The 21,124-nt window shown below is 41.5% G+C and overlaps 2 protein-coding genes across 2 annotated transcripts in view; one reads left to right on the forward strand and one right to left on the reverse strand.

Annotated features, from left to right (window-relative positions):
• ZBTB41 (zinc finger and BTB domain containing 41) overlaps nucleotides 1–14,263 on the reverse strand; it is a 46,329-nt gene extending 32,066 nt beyond the window's left edge. Inside the window, exon 1 of the mRNA XM_058030588.1 lies at nucleotides 14,216–14,263. The gene's annotated coding sequence lies outside the window, so the exon portion shown is untranslated. The remainder of the gene's footprint in view (nucleotides 1–14,215) is intronic.
• Nucleotides 284–21,124, forward strand: part of CRB1 (crumbs cell polarity complex component 1) — a 73,553-nt gene continuing 52,712 nt past the window's right edge. The window contains exon 1 of the mRNA XM_058030585.1: nucleotides 284–451. Coding sequence (XP_057886568.1) covers nucleotides 376–451 — 76 coding nt within the window. The 5' untranslated portion in view covers nucleotides 284–375. The remainder of the gene's footprint in view (nucleotides 452–21,124) is intronic.

Consider the following 21,124-nt stretch of genomic DNA (forward strand, 5'->3'; position numbering starts at 1 on the left):
AGCAGAGCGGGGCAGGCAGAGCCCTGAGAGCGGAGCGGGGCAGGCACAGCCCAGCCCAGCACAGCGGAGCAGAGCGCACCATTCATCCCCAGCACGGCCGGGGACAGACTCCAGTCCAGCTCCCACACAAATCTGCACCGGGTTTGAAAAACCACTCGGACCTGCCGAAGTAAGACCTTGACAAGCACAACACAAAACTGCCTTTTGAATCCGAGTGTGCAGGTTTGCAGGCTGAGGAGGGGCACGGGCAGGGATGGCTCGTTGGGGGCCGGGTGCCCCGGGTGTGCCCTTAGCTTCAGACACGAGGAGAAAGCAGTGAGCATCAGCACCAGCCCTTTGGACAACAGGCAACTCGGCAGAGGATGTCCTATCAAGATGAATATGGCTCATTCAAGAATTAACTCTCTACTCATCTTCTACCTCGGTTTTTTGCTGCTCATCCATTTAAAAAGTAAGATTTGCACTTTTTCTTATTGTTCTGACATGTCCTCTGGGGAGATGGTTAGACATGCACTTCTAGCAGAAAGCTTGTGTTGTCAGAAGGCTTTAAAAATTTGATGGAGATGCCAAAAAAATTTGGTCCATGAAACTAAGTTGTATGAACTCGTTGCTTGATAGCTTTTGTGATCTCCATGCTTTGACTTTTTTTATTTTTAATAAGGAATGAAAGCATTTTGTTGCTTCACATATTCAAAGTACAGTAATAAATTATTTTGCTAAAACTGTACCTATACTTTAAAGTTTGCCTTTTGATGCCACTCATTCAGTAAATCTAAACCTTTCTGATTTAAATCTAAACTTATTTATCCTTTGCCTAAACTGTTCATGCTATGTTTTTCAGTAATATTGCTTTATTATATATACTTTCTAAACTACAACCTCTAGAGAAAGCAGTTATTAACTGTGTTGTATTTGGTGTTGTAAAATATGTCCATTATGAGGGAGCATGACAGTCCAACTACTTTTATAGAGAAAAAATGTTCTTGGCAAACTTCCACAAAGTGTGCAAAATAGAGGAAGTCACAATGGGTTTCCTTGATAATTGTGTCAGATGGCTGCGAGTAAATGCAAGCCAGGGAGGCTAAATGGCCTCAGCTGGTGAGGCTGCTGTGTGTGTGTGAAAAGCAGCAGCTCTTGAACATGTTTAAAATGAAGATCTGCAGGATGTGAGCCTGAGGAGGCTGTTTGATTTGTGTCTGTTGCATGTGAATAGCAATAACACAAAGCTTTGAGCAGCTGCCATTAAACAAGAAGACTTGGCATTAGCGTTCAGTGTTGTGTAATCTGGGTCACCTTCTGTTGCTGCATCACTCAAATTGTTACTTGGACAGTTTACAGCCCAACATAAATTAAAGACTAAAAAGCAAACAGATGCAGTTGAATTAACCAGCACTGAAAAAAAATCCCACACTTGAAAATATAAGAAAAATACAGAATGTCATAGAAACATCATTTTATGCTAGTAATTTTCTTTTAGGGGATGTACTGATGTGAATCAGGGAAACCAAAGTCCTTTTTTAAAATCAACTCACAACAGGACATATTCTAAAAAAAAACAAACAAACAAACAAAAAAAACCCAAAAAACCAAACAACAAAAAACTAGACCTTTAACTTTCACAAAGTAATTTTCAAAGTTCATCCTGTAGGATGAACAGCCAGAAAGTCTTTAAGAAAGAGTCTGCTATCTAAGTAAAGGAACGTAATAGTAGTTGTGTTGGTTAAGAAAATTCCTTTTTTCCACAAGGCAGGCAAATCAGAACAAAATATAAAAGCTTTGGGAAGGGGAACTAAAAATTAAGTTTTATAAATTAAGAAGATCACAATAAAAACATCATACACAAAGAAAACATTGTTAGAATGTTTTAGAAACAAGCCCCCAGGAATCAGTTTAAAGAAAGAAGATAAATACCAGTTTTGGCTTTCACCTCGGGTGAGCTTTGCTCAGTGCAGGATGCCAAAGGCAAGGAAAGTAATTGTGTGTCATTTTATGCCTTTTCCTTAGCCCACTTAACTGGGATGACAGCTCGGATGTGCCATGGGTGTTCTCTGGGCTCTGGCCATATGGCCAGTCTCAAACAAGGGGCTTTTCAGTCTTGGAGAACTTTCTCAGGTAGAACTGTGGCTGTTGTCACACTGTGACACAAATTGATACTCCAGGATGGAGCAGTTGCATCAGGAACCAGAATCAGGCTCAGGACCATACCTCTACCTGTCAGTGCTGTGTATTTAATGATCTTGAGAGGTGTTTTCTCTTTAGAAAGCTTGTATCCCCCTTGAAACTGCTAACAGTTTCTGTTAATAAAATCATAACTGTGAACAGATGAGACAAAGGTAGAAGAAGAACTGACTGCAATTACTTCCCTACTTAAAAATTAAAGCTGAGAAAGACCAAGACAGAAAAGCTGAGGATAAAATGGAACAGAGGTGATTGATGATATTATTTATAGAAGTTGTATCTGCCATTATGTTTTTAAAATCAGTTTACTGGATTTTTCTTCCCCCAGAGGATTGTAATCTTAAATCCTGCTTAAAGGCAGAATGTTCTTTATAACTACTTACTCTAAACAATTTGGAAAATAAATAGTGTTTAGGAGCCATGAACTCCGGATGCAAGCATTCAATAGAAGTTGGGTTTATATGGCATTTTGCGAACATCATTTATGTCTACAAATCATACCAAATGAACCACTCAGAGAAAATTAATCTGGGGGCATCCAGAGATGCCCACCTCTGTGTGAGGAGGGACCAAGAATCATACAGGGACAGGAAGCATGTCCCAAGTCCAGAACAACACTGATAACTCATTGCTGCTGTACTATTGTCTAACAGGAATCACAAGCATGAAACTGTGGGCAGGGAGTTGCTTATGAAATAGAGGAAGAGAAATTCTGATAAATACAGGTACATTTACACATCAGTTTTGGAAGTGATTCTATCTGAAGTCAAATTCAAAATCTTTTCACATTTAAGTACTGACTTTTTAAACGAGTTTTACAATGGATTGTAAAAATTCAATCAATTCTAAAATTCAATCAAGTATTCTATCAATACTGCAGAATTGTCTTCATTTTGGGAAAAATATAGACAAAGAACATTTAGGGTCAAAATTATTGCCGATATGTACTGTGGATGCCCCATCTCTGAAAGGGTTCAAGGCCTGGTCTAGTGGAAGTTGTTCCTGCCCACAGCAGGGGTGTTCAAACTAGATGATCTTTAAGGTCCTCTAACCCAAACCATTCTGTAATTCTGTTTTTCTCCATTTTAGTAACCTTCCAGCAGAGCTGAAAAAATGTATTATTTACTTAAAAATCAATGCTTCATAAATTGTTCAAATGTTCATAAATTAAGAATGGAAATTCATTTGGGATTGCTGTTAATGTGAGCAAAATATCTGAGCTTTACTTGCAGCCTTTTTCTACCCCTCTGAGATGCTGGCACTATGCAATTTTTCCCCATGGACAAGAACTCTTAATTTCACACAACTATTCCCATTACTCACAAAACTTCTAATTACTGCTTAATTACTGTGTTAGGAATAAAGCTCTGCTTATAAAGAGATTTGTGGTTTTGCTCACACTGCTCATCCCTCATGCACATCCAGCTGATGTAAGGAGCTTTCCAGCAAAGTCTTGTTAGTGTGGTTTGATGAGTTCACAGCCCATTCTGCAGCTCCTCATTAGCCCTCCGTGGAGCTGAGCCTGTCAGAGCTGCACTCAGCAGCCCTGCAGCCCTGCCTCCCTCCTGGCTGTCACACATGGCATCTGGAGCACAGCAAAAATGAAACATCCTTCAGATGTCTGCCATCATCTCCAGTAAGTTAAAAGCAACAGCTTCTAGACACAGTTGTGCTGGGTTGGGTTTTTTTTTCCTTTTCATGTATATATTTTATTATGGATAACATCTCCTTCTCTGGAATGAAACTAAATCTTAAGAGTGAAAACTAGTAGCCCTGCAACTTAAGAAAAAGGCAGTAACTACTGCAAGATAAATGTCTAAAAGTGACATTAAGAACATCCCAGCCACAACTGTACTTGAGCCACTCAGTTCAAATTCTTACAAAGCATTCCAAGAGCAGAGAAGGATACCAGGTTACAGACCCTCTCTGTCTGTGTGCTCTGTAACTTGGGAACTGTCATCACTGAGAACCTCTGGGGATTAAATATTTCTCCACATCCCATTTCGTCACTCAGAAATTACAGTGCAAGATATCAGCTTCTTCAAAAATTTACCCCTCAAATGACAGTGATTTTGGCAATACAGGACAAGGCACTGGATGACATATTCACAGTCACAGGACCAAAAGGGAATTCTGCAGCAAGGACAGAGATCAGTCTCTGTAAGTAGGTTGTTTGTGACTAATGACCTATTAGGAAAGAGACTGAGGGGCAAGAAAGGAGGTTGTGTAAAAAGGTGTTTTATCATTCATGCTTAACCAGCAGCAGAGACCTCACACAGATCCTGAAACACTGGTGTATGTAACCCTGTATCCATGATAATGGACTGGAGAAGCTGAGGCTGGAAAGTTAATTTAATACAAGCAGAGGATATAAACCTAATGCTTTAGTATATACATAAACCTTTCAAAGGGGTCCCCACACAAAGTTTGTCTGTCTGTGTGTCTATCTCCCTCTCTCTCTCCAGTTTTTTGTTCTCCCTGTTACTTTGATAAACCTAAAGCACCTAGGGAGTCTTTTCCTTGTGCAAATCTCTACACCTTTTCCTCTCTGTTAGAGGAAGCTCACAAAAACACCCAGTGCTGTTTAGAGAGTGCTCAAATTTTGATGGCCGAATTGGGCACTTCCCCTCTGAAAAGTTACAGGGAAAGGCAAATATTTTGCTGTTGTGTGTTGACAGTAAAATGACTTGTAAGACACAGGAGAGCAATCAAACCACTGTTCAGTACTGGCTGTATCCAGTTTTGAGTGCTGCTGTGAGCAAGAGAGAGGCAATTAGGAAAATGCTGGAAAGGGACAGCAAAAATAGACATTTAGAAAGATGTGCCCTCTGAGAAAGGGTCACAGGAAGGGAAGCCTGAGGGAAGACATGATCACAGTCTTACCTCCACAAAAGAGAATGGCAATCAAGGATGGTGATGAGATCAGTTGCTCCCTGTCACCTCTAGAAGGGCAGCTCTGGAAATAACAGATTCCATGCACATCAGGGAAGATTTGTGTGAACTTTCCCAACTGAAGGATAATTAAGACTCTATATCAGAACTTTTTAATGAATGGGCTAGATAAATATCTGCCAGAGAGTGTCTAGGCTGCTGTCTCACAGCTGGTGTTACACAGACCCTGGGCAGTCAGCACCACCCTGGGGGATCTGTGAAGGTCCCAGGGGACAAAGCCCCAGAGAGGCCCGCCCAGGTGGGGCTTGGCCCAAGGGCTGTGGTGGCACTGAGGCTCCAGGGCAGCTCAGGAACAGCTCTGGGGCAGGCTGAGCAGATGGCTCTCTTCCCTTCTGCACAACTGGGGATTATGTGCTGTGCAAAACAAAGGCAGCCCTGAACTCAGCCCCCTGTGTTGCAGCAAAACCAGAATTGTTGTCTAAATTTCAATGTGAAAATAGTTTACTCTCATTCTTTGAGACATCAAGACCTCTTATTTTTTGGCTACTAAAGGCACTGATTACAATGAGAACAGTAAGTACTCCCATGCTAGAGATAATGTCGTTTGATTTCTGGCTTTTGGAGTGAAATCACTTACATTTTTACTCACATTTTGAGTACACTTGATATGTTGACAATATAATGCATGAAAATATAATTAATGCATGGATTATCAATATCAAAATTTTCATGGTCAGAAACCTGAAAAGGAATGGAAAACAGGGATTGCCTGCTGAACCTGCCAGCTTCTCACTTCATAGAAGAAAGCAATGCAAGACTGGAACTTAATGCACAAAAACAAATAGCAGTAAATTCCTAGGAAACTGTTCCAACTGGTCATTCTGGATACAGTGCAACAAATTTACATTGGAGTAGGAGTTCTGGTTCATCTAAGAGAAGTTTAACATTTTATTTTGATGGCAGCAAAAATTGCTCATTTATTAAATATCAAGGTTTAAATATATATATATATATATAGCCAGCTACAAAGCAATAAATAAATATGTCTTAATATGTCTTAGTCCATGTCACTTAACTCTCTCTAATAAGTAAATCAGAGAAACAGCAGCCTAAGTGCCTTTGAGCCTGCCTATAGGAGTTTGCAGCCAAAGACCTCCCAGGGATACTTCTACTTTTGGGTTTGTTTTTATAATTCACATTCCAACATTAAGAAAATCTTTTAGACAATGCCTCAATCTCTAGGTAAACTTGAGTATTCCCTTTACTCTTTGTGGTGGCCCAAAAATGGACAAAAGGCCCATTTTCTAAGGGAAGCCTTTAAAACTAATTGACTCATCTGGAGCAAGGAGATAAGTGATACATATTGCTTTCCAGATTGATTTCACAGATTAATTTGTTGGTTTTAGGGACTGACATGTTTTTTCAGTTCTCACTGTACTTCTCTGTTTCCTCAGCCATTAACAGTGCTGTATTGTGTGGAAGCCCTCTCACACCAGCAAACAGCAAAAAAACCCAACAACCCAGATAAACCTTTTTTCAATGAGATACTTATCTTTACATGATATTGATTATATCTTACTCACCCATAAAATGGGTCAGGATGAAGCTGCTTCCATCTTTTGACAAAGAGTGCAGCTGACAGGGCCTCTGGGCGGGCACCACGCAGCTGCCACTGCAGCTCTGCAGGGCTCCTCCAGGCCCAGCAAAACATCCCTCTCCAGGCATCAACAAAGCAGGGCTGCTGCAACTTCAGGGTTAGGCAGCTTCTGCCTGCTGGAATCTTATCAGCGGGGACAGAAATCAGAATATTTCAAGGGCTAAATATTTCTGTGGGTAGAAAAGGGGCATGGGCTGCTAACCCGTCACTGTGTCCTCTCTCCAGCAGCCGAGGATCAGGGCACTTGCCTGGTGCATCCTTCTCTGCTGGGAAATGCTGTGCCTGAATAATTGTGGCCTGGGTGGATGCTGGCAGGCAGGGGGAGAAACTCCTTGCTTCTTTTTACTGCTCCTGCTTGCCTGCCCAAGGCTGAGCGTACTGGCAGCCTAGTGCCTTAAACTTTTCCTTGAATAATGAGACAGACAAAGCATCTTTATCTGCATTAGCCAGGGGCTTTGCAGACAGGACACATTCCTTCAAAGTGCACTCAATCACACTGATTGAGATCAAGCCTGTGAGTAAACAAATAAAACTTTGTACCCCTCCCTTAGAGCTCAGCCACGGACACAATGGCCTGACAGTTCCTTTGCTGGGCTTTCTGAGAGGTACAACTATGTTGTTGTATGCTGTGGTGCTACCAAAGGCTGATTGTCCTCTGAAACAAAGGCCAAGGATGCTCTCATTCACAACCAGACTGCCAGGGAGGCTACAGGCAGCATGAGAGGCAGTGGACACTGGCCACACTCTTCACTTGACAGTTCCAGTCTCCCTTGCTGGGGTTTCCAACAGGATGATACAGAACACCTCATTAGCTCCTTCTTCCACAAGAAGGGCCCTAGCTCTGAATTTGACTGTGACACATTTCTTTCCCTCTTTGAACGTGAGCTAGAAGACTTTGAAAACAACACAATTTGACAGGAAGCCAAAGCAAGGACACAGAATGACAGACAGTCATCAGTCTGCAAGGATCCAAGCAACTGCAATTTAGGTAACCTGCACTGACAGATTACTCACAGCAGGGAACCCAAAACCCTCACTGTAATCATGCAGCCTTGAAAAGATATCTCTATACAGCAGTACTTCTGAGGTGTTTAGCCAAGCTTTGTGGCAATTTGTAGGTGCTTCCAAAGTAGCTGTGCTAGCACTCCTGCGATGGCAAACCATCCCTGAGTGTCCACACGGCTGGAAGAAGAGATCAGGCTCTGATATCTGCAGTGAACAGCCTGCAGTGTAACTCACCACCCTCCCAACAGCTGGAAAGAGAGCCCTGAGAGTGTGTCTGAACTAATACACATCACCTTGCTGCTCCTCGGGCATCAGATCCTTCCTGCTGCAGGAAGGGTGCAGCTGTGCTGGCTGTAAGGAAGGCAAAACACTACAGAAGTCTGACATGGTGTAAAGAAATAAAAACTCTGCCTGCTCTTCTCCAACAGCCCCTTAATTTCCTTTGATAACCCCATAAATAAAATACAGAGAGAGGAGGCACCAATCTTGTGAAATAAGCAATCAAAGGCTGCATAACAAAAGAAATGTGCAATGCCAGTGAGGAGAGGCCAAGGAATGACACTGATGTATCAGAGATTGCATCAGAGCTATTAAATGGGATGAAAATATGCAAGGCCCTTGTAAGCTCTTCTTTTCTCTGTTCAATCTTAAAAGAATTCTGAAAGCAAGCCTCCACTGATTCCTACCATAAAATGTGGGAAAATATGTGTTTGTGGAATGATAACCCAAGCCTTTTTGATCCCCATCTGTATATGTATTTGGAGCAAAATGCAAGTAGGTGCCTCTGCAATGCAGCTGCAAAAAGCAAATGTCTGCCCATCATTTTGTAGGACTCACCAACTCAGTTTTTCTAACTAAACCCATCCCTTCTCTCTTATTAAATACAGCTGACATTTGTAATTCAAGTTGTAATACTAATGGTACTGAGCATTTTGCAAGCCTCAACCCATGTAAAAATGCCCTCAGTTTGATATAACAAGAACTATCCGTTCTGTTTTCTCATGAGTATGTCTTAAATGTCTGATTCAATTTAAGTCTAACATCTTCCCATTTTGGAGCTCGTGGAAAAGTGCAAGAAGATTAAAGTTACTAAAATTAATTGCCATTTTCACATTCCAAAGGCTATTTCCAAAGAATATTGTGTTTCCTAAAAAACAAGTGGGCAACTTGGGATTGCCACCATTTTCCAGAGTAGTGAAGTGACAAGACTGAGAGGTAATTGGAGCAAACCTCTAATGGAGCTAAACAGCAGAAGGCAGGATTGACACTGAACACCTTTGAAGGATCTGGATATAAAAATCTTTCCAGCAAACAGTCTGACCTAATGATCTGACAAATCACAGAAAGGAATAAAAAAAGGGAGAAATGTAACTCTCTGCAGACAGCACAACAAAATCAGATCTATTTTTACAGCGCTTCTACTACAGCCTTAAAGCCATAAACACTCCATTCTTCATTTTGTTTGGGGAATTGCCTACAGAGTCATGCAGGCACTCTGTGTTCCCAGAGGTCTCTGTCAGTGTTCTCTCTGCCCAGGGACCAGGGAAAATACCCTAGAGTGGCCCTCTTGTATCCCCAGCCAGCACCTCTGAGCTGGCAATGGGTTGCTGCAGTCACACAGGCATCTGTTGCCTGGAATTCTGCTATTCCACAAGGAACCTTAAGCAGAGTTGATTTCAGGTTTTTTTTTTTCTGGTTTAACTTCCTAAGTCCTTTCATTTTGTGTTATGTCCAGTGAGGACCAGCATGGCTTTGCTTATGAAACCAGAAGTCAGGCGTGGTAATCAAGAGTGGTTTCTTCTCAAGGAGATGGAGAATCATGTCTTTTGAGATGTTTGATTGACTGGCAATCAATTACTCTGCTAGTTATATTCCAGCTCTTAAACTAAACTTTGAGGGAACTGCATTCTTCAATACTATTAGAAGCAAATGGAGACTGTTATTGCACTTACTGAGATTTTTGTACAAAAGATAAACAGCATCACAAATGTGCTTGCATCTTTAATTGCACAATTTCTTCTTTGGACTAACATAAAAACACGTTCTAGAGGGCACTCAAACAACAACTGCCAACGCTATTTAATTGTGCTTCAGTTTCAGACAGATTGTGTCAACATTTCTACAGACATGGGAACCCTTTCCTTACTTTTATTAGCATAATTACAAACACCCAGAGAGCTGAGAGATGGATTTTCCTGTCTTTTAAACCTGCTCATCTTTTATGCAAGGGCTCTGAATCAGCCTGAAGAATTCTGGGTCTTCATGGGTGACTGCTTCTTTTCTCCAATCCCTGATGAGCACCAACACTTTCATTAACCACAGGCATGTGGTTACACATGCTTACAGTAAACCTGGCTTTCCAAAAATAAGAAATTTGTACTAAATCATTAGAGAAAGTTCCGAGAAGTAGTCACATCATAGGTAAAGGATGCTGAGCTTTCTGCTCTAGTTGATGCAATGCTTTGGACTAGATGATCACCATTAGTCCCTTCCAATGCTTTCTGTTCCATGTGAACCACTTGGGTTTTAGCTGAGACCATTACTACAATGCTGGCAAAGAAATCACTTCAGGGAGTGTATCAGAAGTGCTGTCTCACCAATTCTGACACATTTTTACCATTCAGTAATAAAAGGTCTTTAGAGTTTTCTGGATGCTGGTCAGTGACAGAAAAAATTGCAAAGTGGAAAGTATGAGGGAAGAAACTACAACATATGTTTCAGACTCCTTTGGGATGAAAAAACCCCACAAACAAAAAATCTGTTTATAGATTCATTGGAAAAAAAATCAACAAAGAAGTCTCCACTGTGTTACCACTGTAGTGCAGACTCATCTACTAAGTGAGGACTTAGTCCTCACTTCAGAACTCCCTGCAAAGTAGTAGGAATGTGAATGTGGCCCTGAATAAGACCCCATGCTCAGAAATGTACCCAGATATTAAGGATGAAAACAGTCTTAACACAGAGGAAACTCCTATGTGCAGAGTTTGAATTCTATAATGAATGTTCAGCTACCACAGGGACATCTGTAAAACTTGCCACTTGCCTTTAAAAAAGGTCCAGTGTTCTTAAAATCTTGACCTCAGTGAGAGGTCCAGTGATTCAGCCTTTCAAACTGCAGTCATGCCCTATTCCAGCTATTACATGCCTCATTTCTGTTAATCTTCTCTAATTAGTTCTGCTTCTCAAGTGAAGTCTTAGAATCTAACATTTTCCTGTGATAATACCAAGGGCTCTGCTTTCATGTTCAAGGTCAGTCCAGCATTTCACCTTGTAAAACTCATTTGTCCTCCCTGCACTTACACTTGTACTTTGAGTTTGAGTTTAGACATCAGTTTAGACTCTCTCAAAGACTTTAAAGTTGTCCTTAAAGCTGTGGTCATGCCCAGCAGTCATACAAGTGTAAAGGAACAGACTTCTTTCAGATTCTTTCTCTTCCCTGCAAATATGCAGAGAAAATTTCTCCCATTAAAATAATTTCAGCTTTTCCCTTGTGAGTTATTTTGCATGTTTTACAGCACATCAGCAGATTGTGGCTCAGAGCCTGCAAGGAGGCACCTGACAGTTGTGCAGGTGAGAATGCTGAGCTGAGAAGGGCAAGGTGAATACCTTGCTTGCAGTGAGAGTGCTGTGAACGCAATCCAAATGATCTCCCTGTTCAAATCACTAAATTTAGATCTTGTGTTTCTCCCTTCATATGCTATACACACACATTAATATAGATATGTATTAGCAGGAGGACACACATAGAGTTTTCCAGATTCTTCTTGTGCCTGAGAGATCTGTAATATGGCAAGCATTTCTTTTGTAATAATGGCATTATTGTTTACTCACTCTTATAAGAAATGGAGGCACTTTTCATATGTGTAATTTCCATTGCTGACTGTAAGAATTTACCTATCACTCCTTTCATTGATCACTCTTAGCTGCCTCTTTTGAAGGGCCCAGGTCACTCACCTGCCATCCCACAGCCCTTCCTGTGTGAGGGCTGCAGAGATCCAGCATTACTGGAGCCACATGATGGCTGAGGTGTGAACACTAATGGGAGGAGGCATCTGAGCCCCAGGCAAGGATCACACTCTTCTCCAGCTGATGCTCAATCCAAAATGGCAGACTATTTTCAGGTTAAAAAACCTTAACTGGGCAAGGGGGAAAAGTCAGCCTTCAGTGATACATAACCTAGACTACAATCAGTTTAGGCAGCTTCCTTTGAGCATTGCTGCTGCAGCTGGGGAAAAAATTTGCCAGGTCACCCAGGCTTGATGCTTTTATACTTAATAAAAAAAATGCTGTCATGAATTACAAATAAGCATAAACCAGCAATAGGATAACTGCAGAAAAGCAAGCATTTTTATGGTTCAGTTATTTCATATGCAACAAATAAAAAATTCTGTTAACTTTTCAACCTACCTCCTTAAAATAAATTATAATAAATACATAAATACAATATATGGAAAATACTTGGCCTTTTAAATTTTGAATAGTTAACACTTAATTCTTGTATCTGAAAATATAATCCCTGAAGTATTTGGTGGAGTTTATGGAACTGTTTATGATTTGACTTTTCTTAAACCTCTCGAGTGGGATTTATAATGTTATTAGAAATCACTGACAACAGGGTGTCTGCTTTTTCCAGAACTGCAATATATTGGCAAATATCCAACTAAACCCTCTTACATTCAATTATCCTGATGTCCAGGAAAAGGATAGAAATTTTAGAAAACCCTTTCATTCTCCCCATCTCTAAGGCAGAGGAGGAAGGAACAGCACACGCACAATGACCAAATTCACAGATTTTCTGCAAGACTAGTGCCTAATTTTAAAACCTGAAAACTGTTAAGCACTTGACACTTCACAAGCCTTCAGTAGAGATGCACTGTAGTACAGGGCTTTGGTACCAGAATTCAGCCCCAGATGAGCTGCACTTCTGTACTTTGCCCATCCTTGTGACAATGCGTCACCTTTCCAAGGATATTTCAGAACAAAAATACACTGTGGAGGTAAATTGTGCTTAACCCTGAACTGATTTGGGAACAGGACACTCAGCACCTTTCAGTGCTGACTATCCACAAGCAGAGGTCTTGCCTCATGACACCTAGTAAAGTGTCTGGTAATCACATCAAGTGGGAAAACCCTTCACCTTCCCCTCAGTGGGCAAGGCCTACCTCCCCTCTTTCCTCCCTGAGGTACACAGCTTAGAAAAAGAAAAGAAGTGTTAGGGAGCATCATTGAGGAGGTGACATGGGACAAGAGTAATGGACAATAAGACATCCTCACAAACTGCTCTCCTAAGTTGTTCTTTACCTCCAAGTTGTCATCCAGACATGTTCCTAGAGCAGTAACTTAATTACCTCCGCTTTATTCTCTCTTGCTCAGCGCATGGTGACAATGGTTTTATCGTGGAAATATTTTCTCTAGAGAGCACTCTGAGTACTGACAGCTCTTTCCTCTTTCCCTCCTTCACACTGTCACCCTGCTATATTTGCCTTGACACTGTCTTCACATTGTCTTGACATTGTTCTGACAGTTAAGAAAACTCAATCACTGCAGCAAACAGCCATGACAATGCGGAGAAGAAAGAGAAAAAGTGTTATGAAAATGTTGAGGAACTGTGAAGGTTTACAGGCTAGTGAAAACAGGATTTTGCTTTTTCTAAACCCCATTCCTTGTGAGTTTTCAATAAGAAGCTGATTTAAGAAAGTCTTCAGCCAAGGCTGGCAAAAGTCATCTCAAAGGCAATTGGCAGTTATGGATTCTGTACCTGAAATTCAGATTTCCTAGATAACAATCCCTCTTACTGCCATCAGGTCAGGTAAATTGTGGGAGATACTTCAGCCCATCTCCTGGGGAGCAGGGATGCTGCATTACTGTGAAATGCTGCCTTGGGACCCTCCAGCTACACTTTCTCCCTAGTATGCTGTTCAAACTGGGATCCCCTTTGGGGGCAACCAGAAAAGAAAGGTGGTCACAGGAAAAAAAAAATAAAAATTCAGGGTAGCTGGAGCTTTAATTCCCTTTGCTAATAATAAAATCAAATTTTGTTCTGTTGGCTCACAAATTAGAAGAGGAGCCTAGAAAGGACTGCAATCAGTCTGACAAATGCCAAATGTTGTGGTAACAGGTAAAAAACCCAGCACAAGTAGCATAAGTTTAGTATCTATTTCTCTGCTTGAATTAAACTTCTGAGCTACTCCTTAACTGGGTATAGTATGGACATACTAAAGTGCTGTACTTGACAAGTTAAGCTTTGTGATTCAACAATTTGACAAAATCACTGTTGATTTGAATAGGAATTCTGATAATCAGGAACCATGTGAGGAAGGTTGATGGGTTTTATTTTGTGGTTTGTTCATTTGATTTAGAAAAGCATATATAGTTTTGATACTAGTTCAAATTCTTAGTAGCTACAAGAACACCTAGGTAATAAAAAAATTACCTAAAAATTTACTTTATACTATCTTGGCATGCATACAATCCACGTCTTACCTGAAAAATGCAGTTAAAGCTCATCCCTTGCAAAGCAGAAGTTCATTAACACCGCTCTGTAGAGCACCTGCAGTGCTCCCTGCAGGTCACACAAGCTTCTCCAGGAGGAGCATTTTCTCCCCTCTCAGTTTGCTGTCTTCTCCCTAAAGAAATTAGGGAGAGAAGTCCTCTGAAGCTTATTCCCTTTTCCTCAGAGCCCTGGGGACAGCAGGGCTGGTGGCCAGGCACTGCCCCTCTCCTCACAGAGAGGCTCTTCTCCAACACCTCCCAAACTGCAGGGCCATCCTGGCATCCAAGAGCCAAATGAGGTGGCACAGGCTGCAGGGCTCCATGAGACCATGAGTCCCCCTCCAGGTCCCTGAGGAAGCAGCAGGGCCCTGCAGGTGCTGACTTGTAACCTGCCCCTACCTCTGCACACCCACCCCAACAGGAATGGCACCCACATGGCTGGGGAGAGGAACCCTCTGCTGCCTGAGTGCAAGCCAGGAAATCCTGGATGTATCTCTGCCACACATTGCAGATTGCAGTGTGAGGCAAATATTAGTGAAAGCTTCTTATGAGACCAGAATGTACAGGAATAAACCTATCTCAGCCCATTAATACAACTTCTTGATTACAAGGAAGAATCAACACATGCTAAGAGTAAAGTGAACAAGCACATATGCAGATTGATGCTCACCTGGTTAATTTTATGGCTAACTTCATATGTTTAGTCATGATGACCAAAGCACAGGTAAGACAAAAGCAGAGCAGAGGCAAAATTAGCCTAAAGAGTCAAGGCAGAAACAATATGCTTCCATTTATCCAGAGAGAAAATTAAGCTTCAAATGCTTCTGCCTGAACTCACTTGATGAAGCATGGTCTTGATACAATTAAGAAAATAGCACAAAGGAAAGGTCTCCACATAAGTGCAGACGCTTCTGAACCATATAAATAATATAATATTTATTCTCATATAGCATTTATTCTAAATCCTATATTGGGTGGTTATACTGCAACTGCTCTGGCAGGCTGAATGACAAACATTTTGGTGCTTCCTTCCTACACTTTTATGTCTACATGCTCCCTTTATTATTAATGGCATAATATTTGCTAGAGTTGGTTATCATGGTCAAATCAATACCAAAGTGCCTTGAAAAGACACCAGAGCTAAGCCCCTAATTAAGTACAATATTTTGTTCCTTTTAAATGAGACACTGTTTGAGGAGTACAGTAAGAGTGCCTTGTTCTGTTCAAGGTATCTATAATTAATAACCCCAATGATCAAAGGAAGTGTGATCCTAAGAGGAAATGGCTTTTGAGGATCCCTAGGTATTAAGTACTGAGAACTACTTCCCAATCTGTTCTGCAGCCTCTCAGCACACTATGATGTGTGATGCCCTTTGGGATCATAAAACAAGCCCCATCATAGATCTCTCTGAAAAAAACTGCTCCCAGCAAGATAGTCACCAGATATTAATCACTTATTCATTATTGCCATGAAATTTTACTTAATTTTTTTCCTGCCCAGACCCTTACTGTCACACAGATCTCCTTTATTTATTTAGCATAATTTGATATAAAGCAAGGCAGGACACTGCCCTATAATGTACCCTGTACTGGCAGGTCTGGACTAGTATTGTGAGGAAGGCCTCTTCCCCCAAAATTGGGTATTCCTTTTGTTTTATAGTTATTGTATGGCACCAAAGTTTATTGAGATACAGTAAGCACCTGGATGTCAAGCTGTGGAGATTTTATTTCCCTGCTCCTGCTCGCTGATCTTATTTTCCACTCCCCAGCCACCACACCAACAGCCAGAGCTCTCCCTGCATCTTTAGAGCAGATTTGTGTGAATCAAAAAAAAACCTGTCACTGCAGCAGGATGGCTGAATGTCATATCCAGGGGAATAGCAGGCCAGAGCAGCATCACTGTCCTCTGGATCATCCTGAGGAGTGTGAGCACTTCAGCAGAGCACAGAGGCATCAGTGCTGCCCCGTGGAGCCACTGCCAGCATCATGTCTTGGGGCTACAATTACTGCAGGCTCACTCACCAGCCACACCAACTTACTGTAATCTCCCATCCCTGCCCTGGAAACACAAGTCTGCTTTGGATCAGGCCTCAGAGGAAGAATAGGAGAATGCATGGAAAAAAAAATATAAGACGGAAAGGGAGAACTGGGAAAGGAATGAGAGATGAGGAGTTAGATCTACCTCCTCCACACATTAAATAGACAGAGAAAACAAAGGAGACTATTAACGGGGAAATAGAAATTTTAAAAGCCTTCAAGAAATTACTCTACTGATTGCTAATGGTGAATAAACATTCATTCATTTATTCATAGTTTAAAATTTTTCATCATTTTACTGGCAAAAATGGTAATGATCTAGTTTTGATAAATGCTTGCTGGACATCTCTTCACTTATAGCAGATATTTAATGCCCTGGTGGCAGGTGGTTTTATTCTAAAGCATGCCATCACATTAAGCTTTAGCAATTTGACTTTTAGTGATATTCTTCTGATATGGAAGGCTTATTTCTTAGCATATTCCCCTAGGAAGGCTCCTGGGAATACACTGATGCTGGTGAATATTCTGGTTTTGTTTTACTTCTACAGTGAAGCATCTTAAAAATGTTCAAGAGAAAGGTATCCCTAATTATACAGTGGGTTTTCAATACCTACTTTTCTTTTGGGTCAATCACTCCTCCTCAGTACTTCTGAGCCTGCTCTGGAACTAAAAAGTGGTAAAACCATGAAACAAATTCATTCTTGTTCTGTTGCAAGACAGTAGAGTTTTTAGGGTACTACAATACAGTCTGCAGGCCAGGAAAGCTGCCACGGATTTTGTGTCAGAGCCATGACTGTATTCAGTTTCATGGGTCACTGGAACTAGTGTTCCAAAGGCCAGCCCTCTGCAGAAGTTCACATGATAATATCCTTCTGCTGGGCCTGGGACTGGTTTCTGTCTGTGTGAAGTTGGTGAGGGCAACTTGCGCAGCTCACAGTCACATCACAATGACGTGTATTGGCCTTGGCTCTGAGGGGTAGCTGCCCTCAGCAGAGGGGCTCAGCAGGAGAGCTGAGGAAATTCAGGCTGTGCCAGTTCCCCCTGACACTCCATCCTGTCCCAAAACACAGGAGCTGCAGCTTTCCCCAAGCAGTCTTGAAAACCCAGTTGGTAATTAGTTCATGCAGAGCTAATTGTAGGTGATTTCTATTGAAAATAATTTAGCACATAACAGAAAGGGCTGGAATGTGAACTCTTCTACAAAGTTCATGCTGGAAAAGCATGGCCTTGCTTTCTCTGTACTTACTGCCCATTGTAGCCACATTGAAGTTTTCTTTGGAGTCCTGTGGCATTTAAAGCACAGTGCACTGCATTTCCAGCCACATAATGCTGATCTGTCCCAGGGCTGATTACTTTTTTTAAGTCTGAGGAGACAGAAAAAGCAGCATCATGATTTTGATATGCTGCAGTTTGATGTCATCAGAAACATCTTGTCCTCATTTGTGTTATTGAGAACTTACTGCAGGCAATCTCAACATCTGCACACATCAGGACTTGGCTCTACACCCAGAGATTTAAAAAAAGTTGCCCTGTGTTACAGGCTGCTATGATACATTTCTAACAATCAGGGCTTTAAGCTTATCCAGTTATGACTCACAGAAAGGAATCATACCTGGGTCAGCACTACAGACATTTGAGACTACATTTTAAAATCACAGCACCTTTATGTGCCACTGTACTAGCAGAATCACTGCTTCATGCTCTTTTCATATTAAAAAAGGAAAGAAGCAACAAATGGCAGAACCTCAACTAAAGAAGACTGAAGAGATGTCTTATAATGCCTTTCAAATGCGAACAACACATAGACTCAGAATTTGGACATGAAATCAATTTTGTATTCAGTTTTCAGCCCCTCTACTGGAGGGACTCTTAGCAGCATTTGGCAGCATTTCTGAGTGCCTCTTCTCTGCTGTGTTAGTGGCTGAGCACAGAGGGAGCTCAGCTGCTAGCATGTTCCCACCTAAACCAAAGCTCAGCCCTGCAAGTCAGCAGTAGCTGGTCTGTTTGAGGGGCAGCATCCCCAGCTCAGCCAATCCCTCAGCTCCTTCCTGAGGCTGAATTCAGGAGGAGCCAGAGGCTCAGTGGCAGCTGGAAGCCTCTGTCTTTAAAAAATGCCTTAAACTCTTTCCAGAGAAGCTGTGAGACCTTGTGTCTCTCAAGGTGAGATTTGGCCTTTTCAAGAGACACACTGCTCCTTTGCTCTGTATTTTCCACTATTTGGAATTCATACAGAAGCAGGAGCAACTGGATTTCACCCAAACTCACAAACTAACAGTTTTATGCTGTGTTCCTGAAAATTCCCCCCCTGACGCAGAGAAGGAGACCATGCTTTGGTCTTTCTGCAACCTTTTCTAGCTCTGGCACCATTTCCCTTGCTATTTTGCCAGGCATCCACTTCATCCTTCCTTCCTAGCACAGAGCACAGCTGCAAATACAGCTGGTATCTTCCCAACTGCAAGCACTCTTTCATTGTTCCTCTTCCCCAGCAGCACTTGCACCCTCAGTGTGTTCTGATACTGGGTTTACAAACAGCAGCTTGCACAAAGAGCAGAAGCATCTACATCATGTTTTACAACACTTTGGCTTTAGGGACCAAGTCAGCAGCAACACGTTGCATAACGGCACCACAAATCCACCCATCCAAACAAGTTCATCTAGGCATGCCAAGAAACCTCAACAAAGGCAATCCAGGATAAGATTTTAAAGTGTAAGGCATAATTCAATGCCTAACTAAACCACTAAGGTTTTCTCTCTTTATTTCTGGCAAGACCTTTCATCTCACAGGAGAGAACTTTACACCTGTGGCTCTTTATCCTGAGTTACATGCTGAGGATGTCCCCAGCTTTAATGAAGCCTTAAGAGAAGTTCAGGCAGGAAAGGTATTGATTGAATCCTTGGGACAAAGACATTTAATCCACAAAACACCAATCTTTCCTATAAGAAATCAAGCTTATTACCTAAATAGAATTGCTTCAGATTTTGAGCAAAATTAATTTTCTATGTTCTTTACCTCTGAAGAGCTGAAAGAAAGGCAAGTTTGAAGCTGGGCCACTATCATGTACTGCAGTTGCTGCTCACCTGTCTATTTATCTCCCACGTCACTGTGTGGATAAGTCCTCTTCTGTACTATTAAGAATAAATTCTGCTGTGTGATCTCAACTTTAAAAAAAATAATTCAGCACTTCCAGAGGGGCAAAGAATACCTCATTATACTCATGTTGCTTCTCTTCTGCAGACTTAGAAGATAAAAATGAGGACAAATATAATGAAACTCTTAAAGGGGAGAGTTACATTCAGAGAGAGTGTGTACAAGGATTGCACAGCAGAAATCAGTTCAGTTTCTACATCTGTGTCCACACCATTTACTGCAATGGATATCAGCTGCCTCCTGGCCTGATCAGCAACTGCTCTACACCTTACATAAACAAGAATATCTGTGCACAGTAAAATCAGGATGATCACTGTACATTACCACCTTAAACCGCAGTGCTGTGTGCTAAACATAAAGGCAAAGAAGCAGAGCATCAAATCTTTCATTCTCATTAGAAACCAGTCTACTTGCACTGCTAGTAGCAATGTGCCTTGATGTCCAACTGAACCAAAAATCCTCCAAATTCAACGCATAGGAGCCCTGTTGAGCTCCTGGGCCTGATTCCCCTCCTGTTCCCAGCACAAACACTAGGTATGATCCCAAATAAAGCGAAAGCCAAAAATTATTTACACTTAGAAGTAAAGAAGGTATTTACCTCATTTTTGTTTGTTTATTTGGGACAGCTGGTGCCATTGCTGTGGTGCTCAGTGCAGGCATGGGGGCAGCTGTAAGGGCTGCTGCTGCTGCAGTGCTCATGGGGTAAGGGAGTCTGGGTGGCACAAATGGTAAAAGGCAGTGAAGGACAATGACAGCCAGCAGTAACGGCCTTTATTCTCAGCAAGTCAGAGTGAACAGAAAAGTTTAGGGAAGAGTGAAATTAAGACATTGGTTTAATAACCAGTTCTGTAATTTCAATCACAGTGTTGCCTAAACAACATTTTAAAATTTTAATGCCATTCCACTGTTACTCTTACACTAATATGCCATACTTTTTATTCAGAAAATAAGTTAATTTACTTTCCTTGATTTTGCTGATACAAATGTACCTAAAACCAAATTTGGCTTTTTTGATAGCAATGGAATATTTGTGTAACCACCTTTTTTCTTTCCTGCCTGTGTGTGGTGTTGGTTACTATGGTAATAAACGTGACTCAAGATTTAAAGCCTGAAAGTGGTTTCTATAACAACATGCTAGGATGTTTTGGACACACAATTGAAATTAAAGATTCAGGATTAACTCTTTATGACCACAGTATTTGCAGACACAAGTGCTTGTTTGTTTGGCAAAAGTTTGGTCATCCCTTCCCAAAGCAGGATTTTCCATGGAGCAGATTGAGTAATAATGACTCCAGCTGTGGATAGCGCAGGTAGGGGCTGGTGATTTCCTCACAGGGGAAATATGCAAAGCACAAATGGCACCACAGTAACTACAAGCTGCCCATCATAGTGAATAATTAAGATGGTAATACAAACGTACTGGGAGATGGGAAGGGTTAAAATGGTATTAGTGCAATACTTAGAAAGTTTGAGACTGTGCAAAAACCAAAATTATTTGTTTATGTGGAAAAGCTATTTTGAGGGCTTAGATAGCCCCTTACCTGGCTCTGTTTTATCCAGAACATGGTTTCCTGTCATTTCCTTCCCCATTTGCCAAATGCAGGCGTGACATCTCTGCCTTTCAGTCCATGGTAAAGGCACCTGCTTCCAATCTCTGTCCCTGCTGATTATGCAGCTGTGCTTATCTCTTCCCCAGTTCTTCATGATACATCAAG

This window comes from Melospiza georgiana, chromosome 9 (genome assembly GCF_028018845.1).
Source record: "Melospiza georgiana isolate bMelGeo1 chromosome 9, bMelGeo1.pri, whole genome shotgun sequence".
NCBI classification, from domain to species: domain Eukaryota; kingdom Metazoa; phylum Chordata; class Aves; order Passeriformes; family Passerellidae; genus Melospiza; species Melospiza georgiana.